The 27579-nt window shown below is 43.2% G+C and overlaps 1 protein-coding gene across 3 annotated transcripts in view; it reads right to left on the bottom strand.

Annotated features, from left to right (window-relative positions):
- The window catches only part of CDH13 (cadherin 13), a 1164256-nt gene that overhangs the window by 181132 nt on the left and 955545 nt on the right, over positions 1-27579 (bottom strand). For all 3 annotated transcript variants that reach the window (XM_004058060.5, XM_063700359.1, XM_004058064.5), the window contains one exon: positions 6833-6973. In XM_004058060.5, coding sequence (XP_004058108.3) covers positions 6833-6973 — 141 coding nt within the window. The remainder of the gene's footprint in view (positions 1-6832; positions 6974-27579) is intronic.

Here is a 27579-nt window from a genome sequence, read left to right as displayed (position 1 = left end):
CCTCATGCGAGGATGTGGATGACAACTTAGCTAATATGTGTCATTGATTTAAAGATTAGTTTTTACGCAAGAAGACTGGAAATTGCATAGTTCTGGGTTGCCCAATCTTTTGGCTTCCCTGGGCCATACTGGAAGAAGAATTGTCTTGGGCCACACATAAAATACACTAATATGATAGCTGATGAGCTAAAAAAAAATCTCATAATGTCTTAAGAAAGTTTACGAATTTGTGTTGGGCCGCATTCAAAGCCATCCTCAGCTGCATGCCACCAGCTCACAGGCCGCAAGTTGAACAAGCTTGGCATAGCTCATATATATGACAGAAACGTCCTTAAATTTGATGATATTCCTCAAAATGTGCACAAGTTTTCCAATAATAAAATGTGTTGTGAAAGCAAAAACAAAAAAAAAAGTTTCTAAACTCTTGATGACACTGAGAAAATTTCTATCAACCCTGCTAGAAGAAAGCCTATACCTTTTGTTCTTATATTTCTATAGACAATGATCTTATGTTATTGTTATATGAAGAAGTGACCATAGAGTTTGCAGCCAGACATGGAAGAGAAAAACTATTACGGGTTGTATTAGGCAGTTAATTAACACAATATTTTAATTAAAAATGCGAATACTGGCTGGGCACAGTGGCTCATGCCTTTAATCCCAGCACTTTGGGAAGCTTAGGTGGGTGGATTGCTTGGGCCCAATAGTTCAAGACCAGCCCAAGCAACATGGCAGAACCTCGCCTCTACAACACCACCAAATAAAAAATACAAAAATTAGCCAGACATGGTGGTGTGTGCCTGAAGTCCCAGCTACTCAGGAGGCTGAGGCAGGAGGACTGAGTGAGCCCAGGAGCTTGAGGTTGCAGTGAGCTGAGACTATGATTGTGCTACTGCACTCCAGCCTGGGTGACAGAATGAGAACCTGTCTCAAAAAAGAAAAAATGCTAATACCCCACAGGAAAAGAAGATACTTGAGGCACCATGTATTCTTTAAGACTCCACACTGACTTTTAGAAAATGGAGCCTGGACTCCGGCATTCATTTGATAACCTGATGTGAATTTCTGCCTATGGCTCAGTTGCAGCTTGACAGCTCCTAACTCCTACCATTTACCTTTGTCCCTTTGTAAAAACTGGAGCATTTGCCCATCTCTCATTTTCCAGCTGGAGGACAGGATCTTACAAGTTTTATGTCGTTTTTATTATAGGTATGATAATGTTATAGCTTAAACACCAAAACATTTACCTTAGAAAGAACTCATTGAATTGCCAAAAAGTCCTAAATTATTAAATCTAAATGACCAATTGCCATTTTAAGGTACAACCGGAAAATGAAATTTGAAATTTTCTGTTTTTTTAAAATCTTATAATCACTTGCAAACACATTCTTTAATTAATAGCGAGTTTATTAATCCCCATGACCTGAGATTTATGTGAAAATATGACTTATTCAATCAGTATTTGTTGGGCATCAACCATGTTCTAGCTACAAATCAGAAATTTTTTTTTAATAAAATAACTTTAGAGACAAGAATGAAAAAGCCACAAATGGGGCTGCTGAAGTTTTCATGTATATTTCAAAGTCCGTATTTGAAGAGTTTAACTATATTTTCTAAGATCATTTCAAAATACCTTATGTAAGAAGTTCAAAACTAAGTTAGTTGAAGTCATATGTACAAGCTATTAGGAAAACTTATAGAAAACTCTCCACAGAGAAAAACTAGCGTTTCCAACCTAAATTTGCATGAACGTCAATGACTGAAAATTGATTTCACGTATCAGCGGCAATTTTAAGTACAATCTTCGTTCATCATATGCAGTGACGCCGTTCTGAAGTTAAAATTATCTTCAGGAAGCGTTCAGCAAATGCTCTGTTATTGAGTGCCTGCCGGGATACAACAGAGAATAGGAGAGATGTGGCTGTTGCTTCTCAGCAAGTGTATGTATAGTCATTGTAAATGAACACGAGAGGACTAAAGAATTGAGCTTACTTTTTTTCTTTTTTTTTTTGAGACCGAGTCTTGCTCTGTCAGCAGGCTGGAGTGCACTGGTGTGATCTCAGCTCACTGCAACCTCTGACTCCCCGGTTCAAGCAATTCTCCTGCCTAAGCCTCCCAAGTAGCTAGGATTACAGGCATGTGCCACCATGCCCAGCTAATCTTTTTGTATTTTTAGTAGAGACAGGGTTTCACCATATTGGTCAGGTTGGTCTCGAACTCCTGACCTCAGGTGATCCACCCACCTCGGCCTCCCGGAGTGCTGGGATTACAGACGTGAGCCACCGTACCTGGATGAGCTTACTTTGCAATAAGAATTTACTTTTAAAAGTAACCTTTAAAGTATCTCCTTCCTGAAACAAACACTATAAATGCAACATACCAACTGAAGACAACTGTAGTTATTTCTCAGCCTCCCTTACAGGTAAGGGAGGCTACAGAGATGCAAGCAGAAGTCACTTAGTCTTCTGGGGAAGTTTTCAAGTGACATTTACTCAGGTGGCAGGTTCTCCTTTGTTCTTCTCATTCCCTGCTTCTTACTTCCTGTTACTGGCTGTTATACCTGGTGCTGCAGTGACCCTATTGTACCACAAGGCAGCCGTGAGGGTGGCGGAGCAGAAAGCTAAGGGGAACCTGGGAAATTGATATCACGACATAACCAAACTGGCCTGGGTCTGTCTACCTGCAAACTTTTTTTTTTTTTTTGAAACTGGGTCTCATCCTGTCACCCAGGCTGGAGTGCAGTGGTGTGATCATGACTCACTGCTGTCTTGACCTTCCGGGCTCAAATGATCCTCCTACTGCAGCCTCCCAGGTAGCTGGGACTACATGCCGGGATAATTTTTGTATTTTTTTTTGTAGCGACAGAGTTTCACCATGTTTCCCAGACTGGTCTTGAACTCCCGGGCTCAAGCAATCCTCCCACCTCCGCCACCCAAAGTGTTAGGATTACAGACACGAGCCACCATGCCCAGCCTTCACTTCCAAACTTTTAAGTGAGAGAAACTATACCTCTATTTTGTTCAACAGTGTTATTTCTAGTCTCTATTATTTGTGATCAGTCATAACTCCTCTTTTATATAGATTTCAAAAATAGATAAAAGGATACATCTCTCCGGAGAGGGAAAGTCATGTAAGACAGAATTTAAAAACCTCATATGTTCCCAAAAACCATGTATCCTTATCAACTTCGAAATGTCCTAAGATATGAAAAAATTTACATAGGACAACATCTTCTTAGAGAGCTTTCTGGACATCCTCAACTCCAAATGATCACCATTTCTATTTTGGAATGACTAAACCTTGATTTTCATCTCTAAAATTTGTTTCAACTTCAAGATCGTAAGCCCCATCTTTCCTCTCTGTTTCTAGGGCATTCTGTTTTTCTACCTCTTCCGTATCCTAGAGGCCACTGCATCTGAGCCAGTCCTCATTAGGAGCGCTCCTCTCCCCAGCAGGTTTCTCTTGGTCTCTCTCGCTTTTGTCCCGAGGCCTGATCTCATAGAGATGCATTTTACAGATTCTGCCACCTCTCCTGCAGAATTGCTTCTCCCCTAGAACTCTAGGGTCCTAACCATGTATTTTGAAGTGCTTGAGCAGATTCATATGTCACTTTAAAGGAAAAGAGTAGCCTTTTAACCTGGAGGGGAGGTGGCCCTTTGGATAAAAATGTCAATTTGGCCTCTGACATTTTGGAAACATCATTGTCATAATAATATCTTTCTCATCACAATCTTCCTCTTCATCATGGCCTTCCTCCCACCATCCTCATCAGCGGTGTCATCACCACTGTCCTCATCTCTATACTTTAGAAAATACTGGGCGACAGGCACTAACTAGGTTCTTTTAGTCATTAGCTCATTCACAACGACCTAATGAGGTGGGCTCTGCGATCAGCCCATTAACAGGTGAAGAGACTGGGATGTAGAGCAGTTAACATGCTCACACCACATGGCTGGTCAGTGGGATGTGAACCCAATTCTGGCTCCAGGGCCCCCTCCTTACTTCTCAATCACATTACCCCCAGCAGTGTTACTATCCAAAGTGTATGAATCCCCTTCAACAAAGAACATCAGCCTTTCAGGAACACGACAGAAAGTTTAATCATGAATTTAATTTATCAAACATTGGGCAAAGACTCCTTTGGGACATTTAATATCCAAATGAGAGTCTAGTGTACTTGTTATCACTTCCTGTCATCTGATTACTTATCTCTCTTTATGAGTTTAGGTATCAGCTCTGCCCTTTGGGAATCTCATACTCATTGTCTAATCTCCATTCGAAGAAAATTTGTGTGCTTTTGCTAGTATTTACAGGCAGATACATTTTCCTTATGCTACTCAGTGTCTCTTTTTTCAAAATTTATTTTTTAAGATTGACAGATAACATTGTATGCTTTTAGTGTTTACAATATGATATTTTGAAATCAATATGATATTGCGGAATGGTAGCTAACCTTTAAAGTCCATGTTAAATTATTCCTTGGATTCAATGACATTAAAAACGATAGTCTGTCATTCACAGTGTTTAGTCCACAATTGAGCACACATTTCTTTTTCTCCTAAGTCACAGGACCCAAATTCACAGTGGCATTGAAGTAACTAATTAATCTCACACAGTTGGTAACACAGATTCATCTTCATATTTTGGGTTGGGGTTATCCTATTTTTGTTCCCATTGTTACGTTTATATTGAATATTACAATGTGCTTTAAGTTTTTATTTTGAAATAGGTTGAAAAGAAATTATAAAGATAAACAAAAATCCCCCAATGAACATTCCATGAAACACCAGCTCAATAAGCCATATGAGGTGACCTAGAAAAAAAAGCCCCCAGGCCAAAGAAGAATGAGAAACCCTACAGACCATACCTAACCCTGTTAGAGAAACACAAAGCATTTTAAAGTTAATCAGAAGTCCTGCAGTTAAATAAATCATTTAAAAGTAATCAATTCAGTCTTTCCCACATCTACTTGACCCTGAAGTATATTTTTTTCATTCCTATCCCCACCCCGGTGGTGTAATTTTTGTGACTAATTTCTTGGAAGTGAATTACAATTGTTTGGAACTAATTAGAACTGGTGTTCTTGAAATGCCAGTTTGGAACCATGGCAAGAGTGAGCAGTCTGTATTAGCAGCTAGAGGAACCCTGTCATGGGAAGTCAGAGAATGGAGCAAATCAAGCTCCCGTGGACTTTGCTGTTTTGAGGTTGGAATCCTGAGTGCCCAAGACACCACAGGGAGAAAGGGGGACATCTACCTCCTGAGTGAGCCATGCAGGGGGCTGCTGAGGTGAAGAGGGTGATGTGGCTTGGTTCTGCATCCCCACCCAAATCTCATGTTGAATTATAATTCCCAGTGTTGTACTTGGGGCCTGGTGGGAGGTGACTGGATCATGGGAGTGGTTTCTAATGGTTTAGCACCACCCCCCTAGTGCTGTCTCATGATAAAATTCTCATGAGATCTGGTTGCTTAAAAGTGTGTGGCACCTTCCCCTTTGCTCTCTGTCTCCTACTCCTCCACGTGAAGATGTGCTGGCTTCCTCTTTTGCCTTCTGCCATGACTGAATGTTTCCTGAGGCGTCCCCAGCCATGCTCCCTGTACAGCTTGCAGAATCATGAGCCAATTAAACCTCTTTTCTTTGTAAATTACCCAGTCTTAGGTAGTTCTTTATAGCAGTGTGAGAATGAACTAATACAGAGGCCATTGGGGAACTCGGGGGTTGAGAGGATCCATCCGTCTCAAGCCACCCTGGGTAGCCTTGAGATTCCTCCAGAGAGCAGTGGGGCAACTGCAGGTCCTTATATAGGTTTTTTTCTCCAAACACCCTGGAGGTTGGAAGCATTGATGGCAGATGAGGAAAGCACAGCATCACAGTGAGGAGTGCAGCTTTTGAATCACAGGAACCTGGTTCACTTCCTGTTTCTGCCACTTTTTCTGTCCATGACCTTGGAGCTTGTTCTCTAGATTCTCTGAGCATCACAATAAGCTCATTTGTAAAATGGAAAAGCCAGGCTCACACAGTCACATCAGGCAACAGATCTCAGGTGGAGACACCATGGTGGATACAGTAAAGACTCTGCAAAAGTCAGGGGCCATCGTACCTGTTCCATATTCTTCACTTGGTCAGTAAGAAGGGCATCAAATCCATGCCCTGGCCCAGGCCCCTAAAGAGCCACAATCTTAGCACATTTCCATCAGATGCTTAGTGCAAATGGCTTCCTGGTTTGGGTACAAATTTAGCAACTGAATGTGATCTTGTGTACTCAGCCCTTCCCCAAACATCGCTCCCTTGGAATAAATGGGAAACAACAACCATGATCCATAATCATAAAAGCACAGGGACTGAGAATGAATAATGGCTCTCCTAGATGAGCTAACTTGGTTGTTATTTATAAGCTCCTGGGCCACATTGTTATGGCCTAGGAAATCTGCTTTACCTCCTTGCTACTGTTCCGTCTGGCCTCTCAATCTGCACTTGCTGGAAACAAATAGTTATTGTTATGCTAAAATCACAATGGGACTCTCATAACTCACTGCTAAATAACAGCAATAAAACCATGAAAATGGCACTTGGGTATTCAAAGTTATTTTCTTATGGACTTTAACAAGATTCAGTGCTCTTGTTCTCACCGTGCTCTAGTATTTTAGCCTCACACACAAACACAAAATAAAAATGTGAGAAAGAATTCCAGCAAAACACCATCATCTCTCCCACAAAGGAGTATTTTGATTTTGAAAGGGGGGCCAGCAGGTGCTGTGGTACGTGAATTAACATCAATCAGTAATTGTAGCTGTGACCACGGTGGTGGTTGGTGTTTGGCACAGGGGTTTACCTCTTTCTTGGTGAATTTTGGTGAGTGATCATTTTTGTCATCGATCATGATCGTGGCTGTGGCCGTGCCTGTTAATCCAACATCCAGTCCAGCCATATCTTGAGCCTCGATGATCAGTTCATACTTGGGATTTTCCAGAGTCTACAAAGCACAAGCACAAAGAAATAATATGACATTTAGATTTGGGTTACTGCTTTGGAAAGGTGGCAGGCGTGTTGCTGGAGCTGTCTCTCCCCCTCCTCCATCTAGGGTAGGCATCTTTAAACAGTGATAACATTTTTACCTACTGTGTATAAATGTGCCTTTGGAATCTCTTCAATATAAGACAGTCACTATTCAAAGACTGGAGTTTGCCATGGGGACAATATATTTACTGTTCTTTTTTAGGGAGACATTTGATATATCACAGAATGTTCCATTTCCTGGGCTTGGGTATACATTGTCCTTTGTTTTGTTTTTTGTTTTTTGTTTTTTTTTCTTTTGAGACAGAGTCTCACTCTCTAGAGTACAGTGGCGCGATCTGGGCTCACTGCAACCTCCGCCTCCCGGGTTCCAGCGATTCTCCTACCTCAGCCTCCTGAGTAGCTGGGATTACAGGCGCCCATCACCATGCCTGGCTAATATTTGTACTTTTAGTAGGGACAGGGTATCACCATGCTGGTCAGGCTGGTCTTCAACTCCTGACCTCGTGATCTGCCTGCCTCAGCCTCCCAAAGTGCTGGGATTACAGGTGTGAGCCACCACGCCCGGCCCCTACGTTGTCCTTTAATGTTCACATCCATATCTGTTATTTCAGAGACCTCAGGAAGCTGATCTGAAAATGAGGTTACCTTTGATGATGAGCTTAGGACAAAGATGGCAGCTTTAGGAACTCACATTTACTGAAAATCTGATGAGGCAGGCATTGCATTACCTCACTTTATAGAAATCCTTGTTAATCTTTTCAACAAGCAGCTCAACTTGCAATAATTGTTCCCATTTTACAGATGGGGAAGAAACCCCACTGAAGTTTAGAGTCACTTATACCACACTTCTTTCATGTCTTTTTTGTCGCACAGGCTGTCACATTTGGAAGATGCATTTAATCCAATAATGATTTGATAAATTTAACAAAAGCAATATTGCACTATTCTCTCTCTTTACATAAGTGTTTTTCATCTGAATATTTGACAAAGATTTAGCTATCATGTTTATATACTCAAAACAACTAACCAAATAGCCCTGATCCTAAGATGAAGAAGAGTGCAGTCATTGGTAAATAACAGCCCCTATATTTAAATTATCTTTGGTAGTAGGTTTCTGCTTGAATTGGTCCACAAGCATACCATTCATCTGGTAAGGCAGCACCCCGCATTTCCTTTGGGGACCTATCCTTTACTTCTTCTCTGCTCATGTGGTTTGGGTTAGGATTGCCTTTCTCTATCTCCTACCCATTGAACTTTTGGAATGAGTCCTAATTAGAAGAAGTAAGTCAGTGCATCTTATTCCAGTGATATAATGTTAAGTCCAGGCCCTGCGTTTGACAGTTAGGTGAAGGAAGTTCTGTTTCCCTGTGGTGTGGACCTGGAAGCATTTGGCAGGGGGAGCTAGAGGAGTCATCTCATGACCACAGGAGGGGTAATGCAGAAGAAGACCCTGCATCCAAGAACAAAGGCAATATCCTAAGAGAATTAATTATACTTGAATCTCAGAAAAGAATTTGTTCTTAGTGGTTGTACTGGAGCCACTTCATCACGCCACTCCTGAAGCCAGCCCCGCCTGTGAACTTTTCAGCTAATGAAGGCAATAATTTTCCTTATTTGCTTAACTCACATTGGATAGATTTCTTAATCACTCACACAGAGAGTATGAGTTGAACTACCTTTAGTAACAAAAATAATAGGTGTTTACAATCACATAAATAGTACTACCAGTATGACAGCTTCAAAAACTGCTGGTTATACCAACCAATAATTAAGAAATACCACAGGAAGCAAAGAACAAAAAAGCAATGGAGGATGTCCAATTTTCTTCTGAAGTCCTAAGTTTACATGGTAAATTTCAATAGCTCAATGCTAGCTCTCTCAAAAACTTTTAAGTATTTTGAAGTGCAATTGGCTGTCTGCTCACAGGGACACCATTCATCGGCTGTTCCTTTAACTTCTGAGTGGTTTCTGAGCTACTATTTTAGGGAGTCCTGGTTCTGTTGGGTGGTTTGTTAAGGCCCTCCACTTCAATTCACGGGGATGAGTGGGAAGTTAGTGTGCTCCTGTGACGGCTCTACGCCTCATGTTTCGGTTTCAATTCCAGCTCCACCAGGATCGAAGGTCACATAGTTCTCTGATTGCTGAGTGCAAGTGGAATTGACACTGTACCCAGTTCCAGTTCTGGCTGGGTCAGCCAGCGCTGGTCTGCGAAGGTGCTTGAGATGCCATCTGCCCTGGTTCTGCCTGGTTCAAGAATTCTGGTAATTTTGCTCCTGGCTGGTTTTGTTGGCATCTGTCGGTATAGATGCTTGAAATCCCATCTATTCTCAGGCTGAAGCTGGAAAACTTGAGCCTAATGGAAGTGGCTTTCTGCTTGTCATCACTGACGAGCTGGACTGGATGTACTATTGGCCATAATTTCTGCAGCTGGACCATATGAAACCAGTAAATTGGCTACCTTTAAAATCTTTCCCGTGTCTCTGAACATGTTAACCACTACCCTGGACAGCACAGGTCTAATTTCTTGCATAACACTTTTACTTTTGTCATAAAACATTGTACTTATTTTTGAAAGCACACAATTACTGACAAAAAATTATGTGGATTCTCCCCCAATATTGAAGAGATTATGGTAAATATCATATTATTTTTCTCATACAATATTTACCAATATAATTCCTAGATGTTATTTTAAGGGTTGCCTACAATATAATCATATGTATATTTTATAATTTACTTGTCTTCTATTATTAGGCCTTTTGGTTATTTGCGGTTTTCAAAATGTTGACAATTTTAAATAACAGTGCAATTAACATCTTTATTCATGAAGGCTTATATACATTTTGGCTGCTTTTTAAAAATTTTTTTGGTTTGTTTTTGACTGATAGATCCCAAGATGTGGAATTACTAGGATAAAGAGTATGAATGTTTTCAGGCTTTTTATTCATATTTCTATATTTTTATCCAAGAGGATGTTACTAACTTTTATACCAGTCCTACGATAATGTTTAGCTTTTGATCTCAGACAGGGCTGGTCTCTAAAGGACAGCTCCTGACATTGCCCGGTGAAGCAAATTGGGAGACTAGGGTGACTCTATGACGGTGGTATAAGAAGGAGATAAAGTCCTCATAGCATTCGTTCTTCTTCAACTTGCAGTACAGATTGCTGTGGGGATGTGCTACAGAACTGCCTCAAGCACTAACTATAGCAGGAGTATGCTGCTTGACTGTCCTGATACCCACTCCCTCTTCTTCTGGTAGCTATGTTATAATTCACTCGGGCATCACCCCTTCCTCACCCTCAGTACAGGTACAGTTCAGGTGGGTGGGGCTGACCCCACTCCTGATCTAGGGATGGTCATATGGTTCAGGCCTGGCCAATCAGGGCTTTCCATTCCTATCATCATGCCATGAGGACATACCCTAAGTGAGTCCACCCTGGGATTGAAATTCAATTCCAGGACATTGTCCTTTAGTTCTTTCAGAATGCTTAGGGAAAAGAAGTTATCATTCTGTTAAACTTGGAGGTGGTTAGGGCATCCATCTGGAGCTAGTAGTGGCCACCTGTAACCACACAAAGCAAGTCAACCTGAGAATGAAGGAAACACAGACTAAGAGGTAGAGATGGAGTTTGTTGTTGTTGTTGTTAACATCATTTGAGCTCCTTAGTTGTCATCCTTGAAGTCAGAATTTACTCCTTAGATTTTGTGAATTCTATGAGCTAATATATTTTGGCTTTCCTCAAGACACTTAATTCAGATGTTCCGTAGGTAGGAATAAGGCAGTTTTGACTAATATTGCAACTATTGCAATAACACTATGATCAATTTTATGATTAGCAAGAAAGCATAGGAGCTATCACATCATACAATAGCATCAAAATAGGTTTTCCAAAACAGTATTCCTATCATTTTGTGAATACATCATTTTCTCTTTTAATACTTTCCCTTAAACAGAAACTTTTTTTTTGTACCCAGGGAAAGTTACTATAATTATCTATTTAAAAATATTTATTTATTTTGAGACAGGGTCTCACTCTGTCGTTCAGGCTGGAGTGCAGTGATGTGGTCATGGTTCACTGCAGCCTCTATTTTCCTGGCTCAAACAATCCTCTCACTCCAGCCTCCTGAGTAGCTGGAGGGGACTATAGTCACACGCCACCACACCCAGCTAATTTTTGTAATTTTGTAGAGACAGGGTCTCTCTATGTTGCCCAGGCTGGTCCTGAATTCCTCAGCTCAAGCAATTTGCCCACCTTGGCCTCCCAAAGTGCTGGGATTATAGGCATGAGCCACTGCACTTGGTCTAATTCTTTCTTTAATTAGTTTATGCATCTATTTAATTGGCAGTTAATGAACTTCTTGTCTAAATGTTGTGTTGGATACTAGAGATACAGTGATCAAAAAACAAGTCTCTTTCTCCAAAGAGGTCAAAGTTTAGCATTGAGGACAGTCATATTCACATATTAGTGAAATAAAATAAATCAAAGCTAAGCAGAGGTATGTACAAATTCTTACGGTAGCACAAGTGAAGGATACATTGGCATAACTCTTGTAGTTCAACAAACTTTATAAATAATTTTAGAAAATGAACCAATTTCTATCTCCTGAAGTAAATAAAACTTTGCACCTATAATGAGAAATATACTGATTAACCAAGTAGAGAATCAATTACACTGTTATGTAGATAAATTGCAAAGTTTGCGATGAGGTTTCAAAAGTCTAAATTTTCTGGCAAACTTAACGCTGACCTTAAAAATATTTTTAGTACTGAAGTAATATCCAATTATTGTAAGCAACATAAAAATAAAACAGTCATTTCAAAGAACTCTCCTCCACCCTTGCCCAACCCCACCTGTGAGAGGTAAATATTGATAGTTATCTCCTTTTTCCTATACAAGTGGACACACACGGAGGTACATTTTAAATACCCACATATTTAATATACACATTTATATACATACATATTTCATCAAAGTAATACTGTTTACATAGTGACACAATTTGTTTTACCATATCACTTTTATCTCAGTGTTTACAGAGCTGTTCATTTTAACAGCTGTCTAATAGTCCAATGTATAGATCCACTATAATTTATTTAGTCAATCCCTATTGGATGAACATTTGGGTTGCTTCTAAGTTTCTACTTTTTGTGTGTGTGTGTGTGAGTCAGGGTCTTGCTCTGTCACCCAGGCTGGAGTGCAGTGGCATGATCACAGCTCACTGCAGCCTCGACCTCCCAGGCTCAAGAGATCCTCCCAACTTAGCACCCCAAGTAGCTAAGACCACAGGCATGTGCCACCACACCCGGCTAATTTTTGTATTTTTTGTAGAGACAGGGTCTCCCTGTATTGCCCAGGCTGGTCTTGAACTCCTGGGCTCAAGTGATCCTCCCACCTCAGGCTCCCCAAGTGCTGAGATTATAGGCATGAGACCCCGTGCCCTACCCAAGTTTTCACTTTTAAAAGCAATTCTAATATAAAAAGTTTATTGGCCTGTTATGATTTGGGGATTTTTCTGTAATGAACACTATTGCTTTCACAAGGAGAACAGAAACAAAACCCCCAAAACCGATAATGAAAGTAACCTCCTTTGGAATGTAAAACACCCAGTTTGCACTTGAAAATTAGAGAAAATGCCACATGAACTCCCTTGCGCATACATGATCAGAATACCTTCCACTTGCCTCTGACCTACTTCCCGATCCTCAGAGCCTTTTCCAGAAAGTCACCCCCTAATTTCCTAGCTCTCGGAGTCACTCTTACTTGAAATATACACATATATTTTTAATTCTGTATTCCTCGCTGGCCACTCTGCATTTGTTACTCTGCTGGAAGAGATTCTCTTTAGATGTCTAGCCCACAGATGCCCATTCTCCAGGAGGAAATTTTGATGCAGAGAAATAGACCCCAGTGGCCACGTGTCATGCTTGTCTCCCTTGCCAAGAATTGACTAATTCACAGGTAACTCCCTAATTCAAGCTGGGACAATTGGATTCTGAAAATAGGAAATGTAGGACTCAGAGTCAGGAAAACAGGAATGTAGGGTAAACCCCGAACTCCTAGGACCAATAGAGGGATTTTTGCCTTGAATGTTTTGGGAGGAAACTCACCACCCTTGTGCTTCTCTCTGCCCATGAGGAAGGCACCCTGCCTCTTCACTTGTCCAGGTTCACTTTCACTCGTCCAGCTGCCCTGTCACTAGGTAAGTGAACTCATCAGTGAGAAGGGGGCCCCATTATCAAGGTCAACCCCATTCTCAAGATCAAGTTGTATTCTCCCTGGGCCTCACCTGATTCTGTGTTTCTTTGGTTCAAGGCTCAGAGGAAAGACGAATGTAATCAACTGCAACTCCAAACAGCTTTTGAGCTGAATTTTGCAAAAGGTGCTGCTATGCCGGGAAGAAGCAGCTCGGCTGCTAAGGACTGGAGCTTTGCTGGCCCCTGACTTCAATGCTTTCCTTGATTCTGTAACTCATTCCACTGTATACTCAAGAGCTTCTTTTAGGTACCAAAACCAGCCCGAATGAGTTTCAGTTACTTGCAAGCAAAGGAACTTGTGGTGAAAACAATGTTGTAGGTTCACCGGATCCTATTTCCTTGGGTTCCAGGGGCATATGGCTAGACTGTACAGCTCAGGCGTCCTTGCAGTCAAATGGACTTGTGTGGCTGATTGTGGTCAGTGGAACGTGAGCAGAAGTTATGTACTTGGTGTGGTTCTTAAACCTCCCATGTAAACTCTCACACTTTCCATTTCCTGAAAAGGAAGAAACCTGGATCTCCAAATGACTATATAGCTCAAAGCCCCTTTGGTGACCTGCTTTAGACTGTGATGTGAGCAAGACATAAGCCATTTTTTAGGTTTAAGGGCTGCTTATGACTGTGCTTAGCTTACCTTGTTTAATATGAAGGCTCTGTGTCCCATTTTGCTTTATTTTGAATGCCCATTTACTATCTCCCTAAGTGGATGACAAAGTTTTCAAGGGCAAGGACCATGCCTTTGGCTGCAACACCTAGCCAGTACTCAGCACACAAGGTGGGCGATTTACTTTCATTATTGATAATGATGATATATTACTGTTTCCCTGAACTAAATTATATCTCAAAGGTCTGAGCATATCAGTGGCATTTCCAAAGCAAAGTCATTTATTCTCAGGGAACGACTTATACTTTGGGGAACTCCAGCTCAAGGAGATAGAATTTTATTTGGAGGAAGAAATGCACTGTGTCAAAACTGGAAAAATTAAATTGGCTCCTCTGATTTTATTTGAAGCTATCTGATCTGTAAGACATATCTAAGAGAGTCAAGCTGCTCTCCTGGTTTGAGTTCTGCAGTCATGCATTTCTATTGCATTTGCTATCTCCTCCTGGGTGTCGACTAGCTACCAGCTAATATATATTCTAGAAACAAAAGCAAGATGGTATGTCTGCAAGAAAAAGCCTCGAGTGAATCTCCACAGACACGGCCAGGTTCACTGATCACACTGATTTGAAAAGCAAACATCTCATCTTGAAAAAAGAATCAAGCCATGTCATTAAATCTGGCACTTAATCCATCACCAGACCCTCGACGTTTTGCACAGCTACAATGACATCCATACAAGCATGCATTTAACAGAACATTTATCACTAATAACAAGCATAGTGGTAGCTGCGGGGGGAAAATCAACAAATAGATGTGATGTGGAAAAAGGTTTTCCCATTAACCCACACAGTACCCCATCTCTCTCTCGCCTGGTCTTGAACTACACTCTACATCTCTCTTTACAGTTTGTCTAGACCGAATTTCTTTCCATGGTACCCCACTTTTTCCATTTCGAATGTTTCACCTCTAGTTCTTGCTCCAGGTGAATTCCTGCTCCTTTGCTGATGGTCATTATTCACAGCAGAGAAGCTCCACGAAGGCAGGGACCTTGGTGCACAACAGGATGGCTGACATTTAAGAAGGAGGCAATCAATATGTGATCAATTATTATCACCCTGGCTCCATGACTTAGTAGCTGAGTGATCCCAGCCAAGTTGCTTATGTTCTCATTGCCTCCATTTCCTCATCTGTAAAGTGGGGGAGAATAAACCTTATAGGATACGTGAGAATTAAAAGAGGAAGTGCTAAATACAGAGCTTGGCATATGTAAATGCTGGAGAGATGCTACTGCTATTATTTAGTAGAATTTTTGGGAAGTCTTTCGAAGATGTAACAAGAAACTGAGGGTGGCCTTCAGGAAGAGCCAAAAGCAACTGCCAACAATGCTGCCAACAGCCACTGAGTGAACTTGGAAGTGGAGCCTTCCTTAGACAAATCTTCCAGCAAGACAGCAGATTCTGAACACATTGGTTGTAGCTCTGTGAGTGCCCATTAAGCAAAGAATATAGCTAAGAAATGCCCAGATTCCTGAGCAGGGAAACTGTGAGATAATCAATGCTTCTTGTCTCAAGTCACTAAGTTTTGAGACAATTTTTCATACAGCAATAGATAATGAGTACTGTTTTCCCCAGCACCTACCACTACCACAGTCTATAATGTGCTTGTTTACTGATTACTTGTTTACTGATAGCTTGTGGCTATCGTGGCTATGAGAATCCGAGCTTCTTGAGATCGGGGGCCTTTTCTTGTTTAGAGGCTTTATCTCTCTGCCTGGGAGATAAAATTCACTGCCTGGGACATCATAGCTATGTAACAATTAGTCATATTATAACACAATTAGCCCACTATTACATAAATATGATTACATATTATTGCATAATATTGATTACAATTATTACATGACAAATAACATGTTTTATATACTATACGTTTATACACTATTATATAAATATACAATTATATATAATATATAAAAAATAATGAATAGAGTGGTATACCTGTAACTGTTTAAGAATAGATTCTCCTGATTTGTACTGTTGTCAATTTTGGTGGTTTAACTACTCCTACCATAGCTGATTTCAAGTTACCCAGACGATTTCACTCCAAAAGCACGTAGTTGGAAACGGAGACACCAGTTGGCTATTGTGAGCCAGTGAGAATGGGCTCCAGCACACACATGCTGCTCTAGGAGTCAAGGAAGGCTGTAAGAAGGCATTTTTGTTAACAAATCCCTTTGTAGTCTAACATTTAAGGTATCGTTAATGAGAAATATTAACATGAGCTACATAGCAAAGATGTAATGGAATTCATTCATTCATTTCCTCTTTAGCTTTGTCCCGATCAGCTGGGCATCCCAAGCGTCCTTGCAAGATGGAGCCTAAACAGGGACCACATTCTTCCCCGGGCTGGCTGCACCTGACACCTGGTCTATAAATATTGCAAAAGATTGGTGAAAACACTATCTGAAGCAGAACGAGTTGTTGTCTGTCTGGAGTTTGATTTAACCACTCTGGCCACATAACACTGCGAATAGGTAGTCCATAAATCCAGCAGGAACTGCTTACACATCCTCATAAAATGTGCCTTATTCCCACTGCAGAGGTCGAGCGATGTTCTTCCATCTTCCCAGGCAGCAGGGTGAGCCTGGTTTGACTTGTGTTTGTCTTTAGGCCTCTTTTCACCTTACCTCTCTGTATGAATGTGAACATTCACATTCTTGGCTGTCACCTGCTGTTTTTTATTTTTTATTTATTTATTTTTGCATTCGTGGCTGGGGGCTGGTGGGCAAGGAGAAGGCAGTGCTCATTTCCCCAGATTTACTGGCTGGGACAAAGCTGGCAGGGTGGAGGAGCAGCAGGGGAAATAAACACTGTCTCTTAGACATATGTGGCTGGAATAACCTAAATGATAGATTTGAGGTTGAGGGACACCAAAATCAAATAAAACATTTCCAGGCAATGTGTGCATCTTCTGCTGCTACTGATGAGTTACAGTAAATAAACTGCCAATGGCGTTCCTAGAACCCCTGGAAAAAGCATCTCCTGTAGGCTCAAGGTGGCAAATACTTGACATTCAGTGTGAGTTCACCGAAACATTTATTTAGTGTCTATTAGGCTCAAATAACTGCTAGGATGTGATAAATGATACAGACTCTGCTTTTGGTGCATTTCTGGTCCAGAGAGATGAACAAAAAGCAAGTACGTAAGGTCAGACGAGATAAGTGTTATCAGAATGGTATGAATACCAATTAAGGTTTACATGAAGGGGGTCAGAATGTGGGGTGCTCAGGAAAGCTATATGCAGCTTATTTAATTCATCAAACATTGATTGAGCACTTACTGTGTGCTAGGCATTGTGCGGGATGGTGCGAATAAGTAACAGGAATCAAGTCCCATGGGAGAGACCAACACCCTGATGAGCTCAGCACAATGAGATGGGGTAAGCACAGAGTTCTGTGGAATTACAAAGGAGGGGACAGTTGACTTAGACATTATAGGTGGAGAGGTGGAGGCTGGAAGAGATTAAGCAGTGATTCCTGCAGAAGGGCATATCCTACCATAGGATTAGAGATGGGGTCTTGGACTGAAAGTCAAATTCTGTGGAAGAAGGTGGGAGACCTTTAATCCCTAAATTCTATTAAATGTAGTCATTGAATAAGAAAGGCAGGCTGATTCTGGTTCTGTTCAGGACACCAAAGGGACAAGAAAAAGTATGCTCTCGACCTTCAAGGAAGCCACGGCTTGGGTGAAGATAAAAGATATATAAGTGGCTCCCCAGGGCAGCAGGCAGCCTGTGCTAAGTTAGCTGTCTACTAACTGGGAGTGCTTCGGTGGCTTTTCAGTGGCTTCAGGTTAATGTAAGACTGCAGCTGAGCTTTGAAGGATGGGTGTGAGGGGAGAGAATTCAGAGAAGAAAGAAGAGCCTGGGAATAAGAGTGGAGACATCAGGCTGAGACAGGGCCACCAGCGTGCCTGGAGTCAAGGTTTGTGAGGTGAAGAGACACAAGTTCTCAAAAGTACCTTCGAGGCCTTCTCGTCCTGCCCTACCTTCAAGGAACTCACAGTGGGAGGAAACAGAGTGAATCCCAGGAGCACATGGCTGGTTAGGAGCAGAACAGAACAGGATAATCTGTTAGATTCAGACAAGGAAGTACAGATTGTAACACTGAAGTAAAATAAAATGTAATTGAGATGCTCAACTACTGTTTGCCACATTAGCTTTTGTTTTCTAGACTTGGGCCCTGACATAGGAACATTATGCCTGGTACATAGCAGGTACCTAAGACACAGAGTCAGAGTCACTGCTTCTTGAAAGTGCTTGTGCCAGCTGGGTGCGGTGGCTCATGCCTGTAATCCCAGCACTTTGGGAGGAAGAGGCAGGTGGATCATGAAGTCAGGAGTTCAAGACCAGCATGGCCAACCTGGTGAACCCCCACCTCTACTAAACACACAAAAATTAGCTGGGTGTGGTGGCAGGTGCCTGTAATCCCAACTACTCGGGAGGCTGAGGCAGGAGGATCACTTGAAACCGGAAGGTGGAGATTGCGGTGTGGTAAGATCATGCCACTGCACTCCAGCCTGGGCAACAAGAGCGAAACTCCCTCTCAAAAAAAAAAAAAAAAAAAAAAGAATCCCCTGGTGGGTGTACTAAAACACAGATTGACAGCCCACCTGCAGCATTTATGATTCAGAAGGTTCAGGGCAGGGCCAAAGCATCTGAATTTCTCACAAGTTTCTTGGAGACGCTGATGTCGTCGATTTAGGGGCACACTTCGGTTAGCATTGTTCTGAATGAATGTATGACTCAATGCAGATCAAGATGTACCCTTAGATGTTTTACTTTAAAACTCACCCATTTATGTTGCAATTTAAGTGAAAAATGAAAATCATAGTTTTCCAAAAATTCTCTTTGAAACTTTCTTTTTTTCTATGTCCGTTTCTAGAAAAAACAGACTCTCTCTAAGACACCAAACAGCATCTCGCCTGCTTTCAAACTTGTTACGGATGTCTCCACTGGATGCTCTCCCTTATCCTCCATGGGCCAATATCAGAACCCATCTTCCCCACAACCTGGCCCTTCTTCCCGGAGGTATCATCTCCAGTCGGCCCCTGGGAGTGTCTGTAGCAATTCCCTCTCTCTTACATCAAACAACTGCTCATCCAGTGCTCCTGATCTTACCTCCCCTTCCTCTCCAGTCTGTCCTCTTTTCTCCATCACCTCTGTGTGCCCGATGTCAAGTCCCCATCTCTTCTTCCTTGAGTTACGCAACAGCTTCCAGGTTGGTCCCCCTGCTTTCTTCTACGCCCCTCTCCACCCCAAAGCCAGCCAGAGCGAGCTGTCCAGCTACCATCTGACCAAGGACTCTCCTTAAAACCCTTCAGGGGCTACAGGATAATGTCTGAGTTTTTCAAGCATGAAAGACAAACTCTTCATGGCCTCATCTGTTTGTTCTCCTCACTCAGTGTTGTATTCTGTAAAGCTGAGCTATTTGTAATTCATACCTTCTTAGGCTTTTTCACTCCTCCGCATCTCTGCAGCTTGGCTTATGCTGCACCCTCTGCCCTCCCTGCACATTTCCCGCCCCCACCTCCTAAGCCCCAGGAAACAATCACTTATCCTTTGGAGGATAATCACTTCAAGCAAGTGATAATCAAACAATCACTTGCTTGAAGGTTGCCTCCATCATGAAGGTTTGTCTTCCCAGAGTCACTCCTTCCTTCTCTGCATTAGCCTTGGCTGTATGGCATGGTGAGTGTTTGTCTCTTGGTTGAAATAATGACATTGTATAGCAATTTTCCCTTCACACGTCCGTCCTGTGATTATGCTGTGAGATGCTCAATGTCAGGTTCATGCATCGAGCACAGTGGAACTGAGCTCTAAATGCCACCAGGCTTTTGGATCTAGAAGCTCTCGTATCTTCTATGGCAGACAGAATAACATCTATCAAAGATGGCCATGTTCTAATTCCTGGAATCTGTGAATATTTTACCTTAGGTGGCACAAGAGGCTTTGTTAAGGATCTTGAAATGGGGAGACCACCCTGGAAAACTGAATGGGCCCAATGTGATCACGAGAGTCCTCATGAGAGGGAGGCAGAAACATCAGTGTCAGGGGGAGTAGATGGGTGATGGGAGCAGAGAAGATGGTGTGGGGGGAGAGGGAGAGGGAAAGGGAGGGAGGAGGGAGGGAGACAGAGAGAAAGAGGGAGGAGGGAGGGAGACAGAGAGAAAGAGGGAGGGGGAGAGGGGAAGAAGGGAGGGAGAGGGGTAGGGACGGGGGGAAGGGAGAAAGAATAAGGGGAAAGAGGAGAAGAGGGAGGGGGATGGGGAGACAGGGAGATGAGGAGAGACACTACACTGCTGGCCTTAAGATGGAGGAAGAGGCCATGAGCCAAGGAATGCCAGTGGCCTTTAGAAGACAGAAAAATCAAGAAAATGGATTCTCCCTTGGAGCCCTCACAAATAATCCAGACCTGCTGACACCTCGGTTTTGGCCCAGTGAGACTTATTTTGGACTTCTGACTTCTAGCTCTGTAAGATAATATATTGTGCTGCTGTCTGTCACAGATTTTGTGGTCATTTGTTATGGAAGCCACAGGAAACGAGTACACCTTCTCTGGGGGGTGACCGCTGAGTTTCCTGGAACACTGAGATGCCCAGCAGCCTCCTAGCTCCACGTGGTGCGTGGCCTCACCAGCCGCACCTCATTCCTCGCCCACCTGCCAGCTTCACAGGGGGCCTGCCTTCCCAGGATGACATCCTCTGTCATTTCTCTGGAAAATATTTCCATTTCAATCCTTTGAAGTGTGATGTCAACCAGACCTTTTCCTGCAAAATCTGTCTAGTGGGAAGATGAATGTCCTGCCATCTACAAAGTGGTAAATATCAAGTACCGGAGAAGCTTCCCTTTGGTGCCTGTGGTTTCCAATGTGTCAGTCACTTTCTAAGTATTTATTATAGCCCTTGGTGAGGGCAAGGATTCTGTCTTTAACTTATTCCTGCCATAGCCCCAGTGCCTTGCCCCTTGACACACTGAGGTCCCAAGACACTGCCTGTATGTGGTCATCGGGTTATAGTCTTTGAAAACAAGTTGAACTTATTCTAAATCTCCTGGAGGAAAAATCACACAAACTAGTTCACTCTCAGTCACTCTCAGTAAATGTTCAATGAATGAATAAATCAAGAAATGGTTATGTTGATCACCAAACAGCAAATTTGGCCTCAGGGTTGCTCTTATGGTCTGCAGATGTTACAGGTCCAAAGGCAGGCATGGGCAATGTTAGACAGGCTGAATCAGTCTCTAGAAAGCCTGGTTTTGCGGGGCGTGGCAGGGTGATGAGGCTTTGGCTGTCCAAGAGTGTGCAGGGAAGGTCCTTCTCCTTTGGAGAGGTGTCTATGCAGAAGGAGGCTGTGGCTGCTTTGGAGTTGATGGGTTGGGCTCTTTTCCAGCTTGAGGCAGATGCCCCACTGGCTGGTCCCAGCCCCAGGCTCAGCCCTAGGCCAGCCACACATCTCCAGGTGTATGGGATGGAAGGAGGGATGTTATAGTATGACAACTGGGTCCTCATGTGGTGAGGTTTGGACGGAAATGACCTTTCAAAAAAAAAAAAAGAGGTACAAGAGAATGTTGCTCAGATAAATCTCAACAAAGCCAGCTGGGGGCTGTCTCCAATGACCCTGGGGGGCCATATTTGCCACCGTGTAAAATTGGGAAACTGCTATTCCTGTCATTCGCCAAGCACTCTCCGAAAGCAAATAGCTTTCCTTGGGTTTCAATTTATTACCATCTAAAATGTCATTCTCTGTATGGGTAATAAAAGATAATACGTTTTATGGTGGCTCCGTATGTTAAGATTTTACAAAATCTGTTATTAAATGATCTGTGTGGAATCTAAATGAATCTTACCAGGTTACATAAAATAGCAAGGTGATTCTTTTTCTTTTTTCTTCCCCAAATCAAGTGCAGTTAGAAGGGCGGCACTCTCTGTATGTTTTCTAATCACACAGCAGAAGGTAATGCTTTTAAGGTCAGGCTAAAAATTGCGTTCTGCTTTGTAATCGGCTCCACAAAGTTACATATTGGTCAAAACGTCCAGAAAATTCACTTACTGACTCCCAGTGACAGAAGCACAGGAGCTCACCAAGGGGTCGGTGGATGTTTCTAAAACTAAGTTTTAAATGTCTACGACTTGCAGCCATTCCAGCTTTACAACCTTTGCCTAACATCAGTCCTTTGCATGTTAATGGTCCCTGCCCACTAATTTCAGACATTTAATCAGCACCACATCCTCCCCTTAGAAAAGTGCAATCAAAGTTGGCTTCGCTGAGCCTGATTCATCCTCCGTTCCCTAGAACCTGTTCCCATTCAGATGTGATCTCCTAATCAAATTTTGCCATGCAGGGTTACTTTTAATCAGCATTTTCCGTGGTCTCCTAAGTCAAATGCATTTTTGTGCAAAGCTGACTTTGGTTTAGAGTTCTATTGCTGGCCATAATTCCAGGTAGCCTTAGAAAGGAAAGGAGCCCACTGAGAGAGTAATAAATCAGCAAATGACACCCACCCACTCTAGCCATGGACAGGAAAGCAATTTGAGACATGGCCTTTCTGCTGTCATTGGGTTATACTTTTTGAAAATAAATTGAACTAATTCTAAATCATCTGAGGGAAAAAAATCACACAAGATGGATTGCAATTACACCACAGCTGTTGTCCAAAAGCTAATTCGTGGACCAGGGAGAAAAGGCAGTGAGAATAACCCGGCCACAGATTATTCTGGAAGGCTCCCCCCGTGATTTTATGCCTGGTACAGTCAGCTTCTCTGACCACCTTTCTTCAGCATTATTTGCACAAGATGCCTAATAGACTGCCCTGACCTGCTCCCAGGAGGCAGCCCTTTTCTGATCTGGGCTCCATCAGTCATTTTGTTCTTGAAATTGTATTGGCTCTGCTGACAAGGGCTAAGCCTGTTAACAGCCTGGAAAGTTAGCAGAGCAAGGAACAACAAGTCAGATGTTATGACTTAACATTTGGTCTTGCCCTTCTCGGCTCAGACTCCCAGACAGACAGGATGTTGATAAAGACAAGTGTGCTCTTCTTCGCCAATAATAAAACCCATAAACAAGCCCTTGGAGGGCTCCTTTTCATTTTATTTTTAAAAATAACAATAAACAGAGTCTCTGCCTTTCCTCTGCCCCTCCTCCAGAGCCATTTTCAAAGTGGAGGGGAATTGAACTCAATTGCCCTCTCTCTGGGAGGAAATCCCAGTGCCTCAGCGCCCTGTGCCGGTGGGAAGAAAAACCTCAGCCGTGGGTGCAAACACACCTGTGTGCATCACGCTCCCTTGTGGTTCTAGCCCCAAGTTGTGGGCCTTCCCGCTCCAGTCCACAGGTAGTCATCACTTGCCAGTTCATCCGGGCTCCACTCAGACACGCTGTCATTATAATAATCATGGCTACGTGCACAGAGCACTTACTACATGTTGGAAATAGTATTCAACCCTTTAGGTGGGTTACCTTAGTTGGTCTTCAACATACCCCTGTGAAGTTGCTATGGTTGCTGTGTTCATTGTGCAGTTGAGGATTCTTTTGTCCTGGGACACATAGCTCCTATGTGGTGGCACTGGGATAGGAACCCAACCTCTTGGTTCTGTACCTTATACTCTCAACTGCTACACCCTGGGGCATACACAGTACTATTCTTCACCTCCCCAGTAGCCAAAACCCCTGTTGGTACTAGTCCAAAGATTCCACGTGGGAGCCCATTTCCCAGCTCTTTCCACGAGCCCTGTATGGGTTGGGCTGGGAGAATGATAAGTTTTTTTTTGGTAGGTTGCCGCTCATGGCAGCTCTTTAAGCAATCTCCACCAAGTCTCTAATGGATCCTGCTTATTCCTCCAGCTTTGGTTCCACCCACCCCTGTGGACTCTGACAGCTTCCATTACCAACTGTCTCCTAATTCCCAGATCTACACTTCTAACTGCTTGTTCAGCATTTCCAGCTGAACGTGTCACGAGCACTGCAAACACAGCACGGCCCAAAGCAAGCTCAGCAGCTCCCCAGCCAAGCACAGTCCTTCCCTGTTCTGGTAGATGCATTAAAACTGGGACCCCCTCGTGTCGAGCCTCCTCTCCCACTCCCACTGAACAGAGTGTCACTGATTTCCTTCTCGAAACAGACTCTCAGACGACTCCATCCTCCTCATCCCCACTGCCCTTGCCTTAGTTTGGGTTACTGTCGTGTCTTACTTTGCCATATCCTGAGATAAGGAGAATATAAATTTGGAGTGATCTGGGAAGTAGTTATAGAGTGCAGGAAGGTAGAAGGAGGTCCCAGGTTACCAGCATCACGCTGTTCAGGAAGGGAAGGCCACCCACGCCAGCTTAGGGTATGGCACACAGGAAGCCACCAGAGACACGTGTCTGCAGCAATTCAAATCAAAGTCTTGGCTCAGGAGCATCTGATACGGTTTGGATATTTGTCCCCACCAAATCTCATGTTGAATTGTAACCCCCAGTGTTGGAGGTGGGGCCTGGTGGGAGGTGTTTGGATCCTGGGGCGGAGCTTTCATGGTTTGGTGCCACCCCCATAGTAGTGAGTGAGTTCTCCTAAGACCTGGTTGTTTAAATTTGGCACCTCCTCCTATCTCTTGCTTCTGTTTTTGACATGTGACGTGCCCACTCCCGCTTTGCCCTCTGCCGTGATTGTAAGCTTTCTGAGGCCTCATCAGAAGCAACGCAGATGCCTGGCACCATGCTTCCTGTACAACCTGTAGAACCATGGGCCAATTAAACCTGTTTTCTTTATAAATTATCCAGTCTCAGGTATTTCTTTGTAGTAATGCAAGAATAGCCTAATACAGTGTCTCAGCATCATAACACTACATCCTACAGAAGCCCCTGGACACTATCGAGGGATCATGTGGGTAGTCCACTCACTTTTGCCTTTCTTCACAGATGCTGTTCCCTTTGCCCAGAATGCAATTCTCTACAGTCAGACGCAGCCAAGTCCTGCTGTTCCCAAATGACCACCTCAGGGGTCACTTTCTCTTTGAAGCCTTTACTAAAATTTCCAGGGTAGAAAGACTGCAGAGCTCTTGACACAGTTCCCTTGTAGCATATATTATATCGTGTCCCAATAAACCATAGATAGCTCTCTGTCCCTTCCGCTCTGCTATGAGGTGCTTGGAAGCAAAAACCATGCATTTTTTTTTTTAATTTTTGAGACGGAGTCTTGCTCTATTGCCCGGGCTGGAGTGCAGTGGCATGATCTCAGCTCACTGCAAGCTCCGCCTCCTGGGTTCACACCATTCTCCTGCCTCAGCCTCCTTAGTTTGGGACTACAGGCACCTGTCACTATGCCCGGCTAATTTTTTTTGTATTTTTAGTAGAGATGGGGTTTCACCATGTTAGCCAAGATGGTCTCGATCTCCTGACCTCGTGATCCGCCCATCTTGGCCTCCCAAAGTGCTGGGATTACAGGCGTGAGCCACCGCGCCCAGCCAGAAACCATGCTTTAACTCTTTGCTTTTGCTCACTTATGGCATAGTGAAAACAGCAAGGACTTTAAGCCAAAATAAGGATACAAATCTCAGCTCTGCTTTTTTAAATTTTTGTTTATTTATTCATTTCTTTGAGACAGAGTCTTGCTCTGTCATCCAGGCTGGAGTGCTGTGGTGCGATCTCAGCTCACTGCAACCTCTCCCTCGTGGGCTCAAGTGATTCTCCTGCCTCAGCCTCTGGAGTAGCTAGGTCTACAGGCTCATGCCACCATGCCCGGCTTTTTTTTTTTCTTTTTTGTATTTTTAGTAGAGATGGAGTTTCACCATGTTGACGAGGCTGGTCTCAAACTCCTGACCTCAGGTGATCTGCCCACCTTGGCCTCCCAAAGTGCTGGGATTATAGGCGTGAGCCACCAAATCACACTCTTTGATGCCCACACATCCTGGTTCTGCAAAATAAGGCAATCTTACCTTCCCTCCATCATTATTATGAGGATAAAATGGGATAATCCCTATACATCGTTGACCATGTGACCTGGTGCACAGAATAAAATCAGCAAGTGGAAGCTATTACAGTTAAAACTACAGAATAGATGTGCAATAAATCCTAGACAGAGATATGAGCTTTAAAATCAAAGGAACTAAGAATGGTAGCTCCTCAAAGTGAAGTGAGTGCTATCTCCACGGGCTTGTATGTGTTGAATGGTGGTCGCCCAAAATATACGTCCAACTCCTAACCCCCAGTACCTGGGAATGTGATCTTATTTGGAAAAATGGGTCTCTGCAGATGTAATTAAGTTAAAGATCTGGAGATGAGATGATTTTGGATTAGCTGGGTGTGCCCTAAATCTACAAGTGTCCTTATAGGAGACAGAAGATGAGAAGACACAGGGAGAAGGGCCCCTGAAGATGGAAGCAGAGACTGGAGCTTTGCAGCTGGAAACTAAGGAACTGGGGCCTCTAGATGCTGGCAGAAGCAGATGGGATCCTCCCTGGGACCACGAGAGACAGCAAGGCCTACCAACACTTTGATTTTGGACTTCAGGGCTCTAGGATTGTCAATAAACTGAATAAATTTCACTTGTTGTTTGCCCTCTGGTTGGTGGTGATTTGTTTCAGGATCCCTAGGAAGTTAACAAACATGGTTAAGTGCAAACTCCACCAATGGCCATTCTGCTCAGTGGATGGACCACGCCTCTTAGAGTTCAGGCTGAAAGTCCAACTGGGCCAACACGGTTGATCGGACTCTGCTTAAGGTGCTCAGCAATTTTACATTTTCAAGAGAGCTCAGTCTTCAGGAAGCTCTGTGAACTCTGAGCTCCATTTCCACTGGCCGTCAGCACATGGTCTTATGCTATTTGTGGCTCTTTGCAGTGGTTTGGGTAAATGTCCCACGGCTGGGAAGTGAATGTCTCCACTCCTGAGAGACCTGGCCACTCAGGCTCCTGTGTGTCCTAACAACCCTTATGGGCAGCAGCCTCAGAACAATGGGTGGGCTGGGAAGGATCCATTTCTCCCACCATGGGAAGCCTCCTTTGCCTTCTCTACATCTGTTACTTTTTTTTCTACTAGAAACATGTGTGGTTTGCATAATAAGGCAATACCTTAAATTTTGAAAGGCACAGTGTCTAAACAAACAAAAAACCCCTCAAAACAAACAAACAAAAACCTCTCCAAAGGGATGCTGCTAGCATTAGGTCTAGACCCTTAAAACATACGTATCTTTTCATTCCTTTAAATTGTCTTATGGGCCTGATGGAAAAAAAAAAAGTATTAAGCCAAGTGTTGTGTAACCCAGAAACATCTGCGTAAAGCAAGACCCACTTCAGCCCAGCATTGCCCTGCAGAAGTAGTCTGATCAGCCTAAAATGCTGGGAGCAGCCCTCACAGAGCCAAGGATCCTGGGACCCTGCTACTCTTTTTCCCTTACACCCTACTAACCACCCCCCTGACAACCCTGTGTTCAGGAGAGAAACTCAAGGCTCAGAGAGGGGTCATCCATTAATTCCACAAACATTCACCCACCCAGGACCAGGCATTCTTTTAGCCAGTGTGGACAGAGCTTAGCCATAGACAAGGTCACAAAGATGCCCTAATCCTAGAGCCGCCATTCTGGATGAGCAGAATGATTGTAAAGAAGATCAACAGTGGTATGTGCTAAGGAGGAGATGAAATAAAAAGGGAGAAAGTTCTAGGGTGGAGAC

The sequence above is a fragment of the Gorilla gorilla genome, chromosome 18, assembly GCF_029281585.2.
Source record: "Gorilla gorilla gorilla isolate KB3781 chromosome 18, NHGRI_mGorGor1-v2.1_pri, whole genome shotgun sequence".
NCBI lineage: Eukaryota > Metazoa > Chordata > Mammalia > Primates > Hominidae > Gorilla > Gorilla gorilla.
This window is presented reverse-complemented; position numbering and strand designations above follow the sequence as displayed.